The 6,144-nt window shown below is 37.2% G+C and overlaps 2 protein-coding genes and 1 pseudogene across 2 annotated transcripts; all 3 read left to right on the top strand.

The window, feature by feature from the left end:
• On the top strand, window positions 416–2,283 carry LOC104727531 (annotated as a pseudogene).
• Window positions 3,735–4,193, top strand: LOC104727532 (cytochrome P450 81D11-like). Its single transcript, XM_010446629.1, has one exon. It carries the CDS (start codon window positions 3,735–3,737, stop codon window positions 4,191–4,193), a length of 459 nt encoding a protein of 152 aa, XP_010444931.1.
• LOC104721030 (cytochrome P450 81D11-like) lies at window positions 4,592–5,497 on the top strand. Its single transcript, XM_019231730.1, has 4 exons — window positions 4,592–4,729; window positions 4,790–4,912; window positions 5,008–5,157; window positions 5,306–5,497. The coding sequence occupies exons 1-4, from the start codon at window positions 4,592–4,594 to the stop codon at window positions 5,495–5,497; spliced, it is 603 nt and encodes a 200-aa protein (XP_019087275.1).

Raw genomic sequence — 6,144 nt, forward strand, 5'->3', positions numbered from 1 at the left:
AAAAAAAAAAAAAAAAAAAAAAAAATCCATAAAACATTTTCAACCATATATACATCGATCAGTCATCAGAAAAACGCTTCCCTTAAAACCCTTTAAACATGACACAAAGTATTTTCTCCAAAACAAAAAATCGTTTAGTATATTTGGATATTTAGTAGCGTATATACTAAATAAAGATTGACGATTGAAATAGCCACCTAGTGTTAGAATTATGATTAGGTATCAAAAATAAAGATTGACGATTGAAATAGCCACTGAGTATTAGAATAATGATTAGGTATAAAAGATGATTAATGGGCACATGTAATTTTGCCTCTTTGGGGCTGAGACGATTTAATTATACAGATAATAAAGATTCCGTTTTCAAATTGTATGATGTTTTCTAAGTCAACGTCTATCGAGTAGTTCAAGCAGACTCTATCCTCTGTTACAAATCCTAAATCCTTGAGGAAGAAGAAATCAGATATGGAAGGTCAAACCCTAATTTTCACATTCCTTTTCCTAATTCTATCTCTCACACTCATCATCGGAAGAATCAAGCGAAAGCCTAACCTTCCTCCGAGTCCGGCATGGTCGTTACCGGTGATCGGTCACCTCCGCCTTCTCAAACCGCCGCTCCACAGAGTTTTCCTCTCCGTCTCTCAATCCCTAGGAGATGCTCCGATCATCTCCCTCCGTACTCGGCAACCGACTCGTTTTCGTTGTCTCTTCTCAGTCGATCGCTGAGAAATGCTTTACGAAGAACGACGTCGTACTCGCGAACAGATTTAACTCCCTTGCTTCAAAACACATCTCATATGGCTGCACAACCGTGGTTACAGCTTCGTACAGTGACCACTGGAGAAATCTCCGCCGCATTGGTGCCGTCGAGATATTCTCGGCTCACCGGCTCAATAGCTTTTCCTCTATCCGCCGAGACGAGATCAGGCGGCTTATAGCTTGTCTCTCACGGAACTCTTCTTCACTCGTAAGTTTTTCTCCACCAAAATTACCATATTTGAACTAGATTATAATATCTCAATTACTAATATTTAGGATAAATATATGATCATCTTTAGTCTCTAGTTAATGATTTAACATAGGGTATATAATAAATTTTGCAGGAATATGCCAAGGTTGAGATGAAATCAATGTTTTCTAACTTAACATTCAACAACATCATTAGAATGTTGGCTGGAAAATGTTACTACGGAGACGGTGCAGAGGATGACCCCGAGGCTAAACGTGTGCGAGAGCTTATCGCAGAGGGGATGGGGTGTTTTGGTGCTGGAAACACTGCTGATTATTTACCGATCCTGAATTGGATCACAGATTCCGAGAAACGGATAAAGAATATCGCATGTAGGCTTGATGAGTTCTTGCAGGGATTGGTCGATGAGAAACGAGCAAGGAAGGAGCAGAGGGAGAACACTATGGTTGATCACTTGCTTGGTTTGCAAGAAACCCAACCTGCGTACTACACGGACATTATCATCAAAGGAATCATGCTCGTAAGTAACATTTTAAGTTCATGATTAGTCTATTTTTTTTCAATTGTCACATTTGGTATATACGGAAATAATTAGTTCAGTTATTTTGGTGTATGTGTCCAATGTGTTGTAGTCTCTTATACTGGCGGGGACTGACACATCGGCAGTAACATTAGAATGGACGTTGTCAAGTTTGTTGAACCATCCAGAGATATTGAGCAAGGCTAGAGATGAAATCGACAATAAGGTTGGCTTCAACAGGCTTTTGGATGAATCAAACCTCTCACATCTTCCTTATCTTCAGAACATTGTGTCTGAGTCGTTGCGCTTGTATCCTGCAAGTCCCTTGTTGGTCCCTCACGTCGCATCAGAAGACTGCAAAGTAGGGGATTGCGATATGCCGCGTGGTACCATGCTGTTGACTAATGTATGGGCTATACATAGGGATCCTCAGATATGGGATGATCCAACAAGCTTCAAACCAGAGAGGTTCGAGAAAGAAGGAGAGGCTCATAAGCTAATGGGGTTTGGGCTAGGAAGAAGGGCGTGTCCTGGGTCCGGTCTGGCTCAACGGTTAGCAAGCTTGGCTATCGGGTCTTTAATTCAATGTTTTGAGTGGGAGAGGATAGGAGAAGAAGAGGTGGATATGACTGAAGGTGGAGGAGGAGTCATAATGCCTAAAGCTATACCGTTGGTAGCCATGTGTAGAGCACGTGCCTTTGTTGGTAAACTCCTCGAGGAGTCCGCTTGGGTTTAGACTTTTGTACTAAATGCTAATTTATGTGTTTAGGCGACGGTTATGTCGGTATGTTGATTGGAGTTATTGCTACTTTGGTAATTGGTATTATGTAACGTACGAGTCATGACGATAGAAACTTTGGTTATTGGTATTATGTAACGTACGAGTGAGTCATGACGATAGAGACAAGGGGATCTTTTTAAGAGTAATACAATACTATAATTTTAATTTTTAAAAAAGACACTTGGAGTGAAAATCTTGAATTATAAAACCATTTATCAATTTTTAGAAAATCTAGAATTTTATTTTATCTGTTTTTAGTGAAATCTGATTAGAGTCCAACAATCAAATTTGAAAAGGCTTTTGCTATGTCAAACATCTTTAGACTTTTGTGTTTCAGAAATTGTTGCGGTTTTAATTAGGGGTTTACGTATCAAATATGATTTTTTTCTTCCACAGATGAAATATACTGATTAAAGAACATCGTTACAAAGAGTGTCAAGGAGCCAAACAGGCTTCAATAATTTATCAATACGACCAAATTTAGCTAAAGCATGTGTCACACTATTACATTCTCTCATCGTAAAAATAGAAGAGACTTGATGTATCAAATATGATTCTTATGTTCAAAAGATTATTCATATCTTTAATTTTCTTTATTTTTTATTTTAGATTTTTTGTGTCAAAAAGCTCTTTTTTTTTTTTGTGATTGCTCCATCAACAATCAGCTACACAAAATTATAACTTAGTCCCTCTCGTTTTTTAGTTGTCTTCTAGAATAATATTTTTGTTTTATAATAGTTGTTGTTTTAGATTTTCAATAAATATGTTTGATAAAAAATACCAATTTTATTTTAACTGTTTTAATGTCTTGACCAATAAAAAAAATTAAAAAATGTATATAAAAAGGCTAAAATAAAGAATTTAGTTATTTTTTTAATATGTGTGAAAAATATTAAACGACAACAAATTTAAAAACGGATGAAATATTTGTGTGTTAAGTATATAGAGACAATTATAACGGTTGCTATTTGTTCTAACGACAAAAACGATTCCGACAACATCTGTAAAAGTAGTTGCAACGGAACTTTTGCTAATTTTCCGCGATTTGTTTTACCGGTGTTGGTCGTTGATTGAAAAAGAAATTATATCAAATTTTAATAAAATTAGGAATTGATCAAAAATTGTTCTTTGATCCAAAAAAAAAAATCTAAGTTCGATAAATATTTCAGGGTTATAGCTTTTTGGTCTCCACAAGCTTGCTATCAATTTTTGTGATTTTTGGTTGTAAACAAAATTTATTCTCGGTATGACAAACATAATATAGTTGCAAGGATGAGTGAAGAGATCGATGTGTGAAATCTTCCACACCCAACAATTTTTTATATATGTCATATACAGAGAAAAAAAAATCACAACATATTTTATTTTTTTCCTTTTTTGTTAATATATTAATAATCTATATATATCTCTTTACCCTACACAAGCGAGAGAACAGAATGAGTCGAGAAAAATATTAAGAAAATATGGAATTTACTCCGATTTCACTTGTCTATTTGCTCTTCATCTTTATCACTATTACATTCTGGCTCACAAGATCAAATCGAAAGCTTAACCTTCCACCGTCTCCAGCTACATCTTTGCCTGTGATCGGCCACCTCCATCTCCTCAAGCCACGGCTCCACCGGCTACTACTCTCCTTCTCCCAGTCCCTCGAAAATGCTCCTATCTTCCACCTCCGCCTCGGAAACCGCCTCGTTTACGTCGTTTCCTCACGTTCCATCGCCGAAGAGTGCTTCACCAAAAACGATGTCGTTCTCGCGGACAGACCCGTGTTCACCGTCAGCAAGCACATCGGCTATAACGCCACTCATATGGTAGCAGCACCCTACGGCGAGCACTGGAAGAACCTCCGCAGAATCGCCGCAGTCGAGATATTTTCGTCTCAGAGACTCAATACGTTTCTGTATATCCGTAAGGACTAGATCCGACGGCTCATCTCACGTCTCTCCCGCGACTCCTTACACGTACTATACGATCTCCTCAATTATTTTCTTTATATTCATTTACTCGTGCCATGCATGTACATTTTTCTTAATTTTAATAATTCTCGTAACGTCTAGTTTGACCCTGAAGGCTGAAACCATCCATGCATGCAATAATTTTTCCATTTTGACCAGAAAAATAAAATAAACTAAAAGACCAATTTACGAATTGTGAACATTAAAAGTTTAAAACAAACATAAATGCTAAAAGATATAACCATTTTTTTTTTATCTACGTCCTAAGTCTAAAATTTTGATCGGTAATTGTCTTCCAGAAATTTGTGGAGGTGGAAATGAAATCATTATTAGGGAATTTGGCATCCAACAATATCATCAGAATGGTGGCCGGAAAGCGATACTATGACGACGGCACCGAGGACAACGATGAAGCCAAGCGTGTGAGAAAACTTGTGTCAGGGTTGACCGGTGGTGCTAGTGCCGGGAATCCAGCTGACTACATTTCAATCGTACAATGGGTAACAAATTTCGAGAAAAATATCAAAAATCTAGGGAAACAATTTGATGCGTTTTTACAGGGATTAGTTGATGAGAAACGTGCAGAGAAAGAGAGAGGTCATACTATGATCGATCATTTGCTTTCTCTCCAAGAAACCCAACCTGAGTACTACAGCGATGTCACCATCAAAGGGATGATCCTCGTAAGTATCAATAATTGATAATTAGTATAAGCAAATATTATTTTGTAATTTTTTTTATAGATATAAGAAAGTTTTTTAATAAGAAAAATGTACAGTCTATGATAAGTGCAGGGACAGACACGTCATCAACAACACTAGAATGGGCAATGTCAAGTTTGTTGAACCATCCAGAGATACTCATGAAAGTGAGATCTGAAATCGATGAAAAAGTCGGTTTAGATCGGTTAATAGACGAATCGGACATTGTGAATCTTCCTCATCTTCAAAACACAGTCTCGGAAACACTACGTTTGTATCCAGCCGTCCCGTTACTACTCCCTCACATGTCGTCGGATGATTGTAAAGTTGCGGGATACGATATGCCATGTGGCACGATATTGTTGGTCAATGCAGAGAGATTCGAAGTTATGGGAGGAACCTGAGAGGTTTAAGCCAGAGAGATTTGAAAAGGAAGGGGACATTCATAAGCTGATGATGCCGTTTGGGATAGGAAGACGAGCTTGCCCTGGAGCCGGGCTTGCTCAGCGGTTGGTGGGACTGACTCTCGGAGCTTTAGTTCAGTGTTTCGTGGGAAAGGGTTGGTGAGGAGCTTGTGGACATGACCGAAGACGATGGAGTTACGTTGCCTAAAATGCTTCTGTTACGAGCTATGTGCAGAGCCCGTAACATTGTGAGTAAACAGTAAAGTGATGTGAAATCTTAAATCTATCTTGTCGTGTTTCGTCAAGTATTTGAAGCTTGTTTAATCTATAAGTATCAAGTAAAATAATAATAATCTCTGTTGTGTTTTTATTAAAAATAAAATATATGGTTTTACATTTAGTTGTAATTTTATATCAACATCAAATATATATTGGTTATAAAATCAAATATATATTTTGGGGTCCCGGGTTCGCAAATCCCACGGAAACATAGATAGTGCCATAGTGGGCTTCGGCTTTCATCGTTTTGCTTTCGAGCAATATTGCGAGCCTATACAGAGAGTTGTGTGTAAACGAAATATGCACATGTTTTTTACGTAGATTGAAACTATTACGTTATATATTCTCGTTTATTAGAATCATCTGTCCTGTTTTTGATCATCTTTCATCATAATAACGGGAAGAAAAAAAAAATCAAAGATTCATCATGAAGCCACATAATTAACCACTCTAAATTAACATCGTTTCAAGCAAACCTTTGAGAAATACAGGAGCACAAACGCGGTTTTTTTTTTTTTTTTTTTTTTTTTT

Source organism: Camelina sativa, chromosome 11 (genome assembly GCF_000633955.1).
Source record: "Camelina sativa cultivar DH55 chromosome 11, Cs, whole genome shotgun sequence".
In the NCBI taxonomy this organism is placed as follows: Eukaryota; Viridiplantae; Streptophyta; class Magnoliopsida; order Brassicales; family Brassicaceae; genus Camelina; species Camelina sativa.

Bases quoted from the DNA above. Each gene is read 5' to 3' on its own strand.
- LOC104727532 (XM_010446629.1), top strand. From the start codon at position 3,735: ATGGAATTTACTCCGATTTCACTTGTCTATTTGCTCTTCATCTTTATC.
- LOC104721030 (XM_019231730.1), top strand. From the start codon at position 4,592: ATGGTGGCCGGAAAGCGATACTATGACGACGGCACCGAGGACAACGAT. The intron at 4,730-4,789 runs GTAACAAATTTC...GCGTTTTTACAG, and splicing joins ACATTTCAATCGTACAATGG to GGATTAGTTGATGAGAAACG. The intron at 4,913-5,007 runs GTAAGTATCAAT...AAAAATGTACAG, and splicing joins CCATCAAAGGGATGATCCTC to TCTATGATAAGTGCAGGGAC.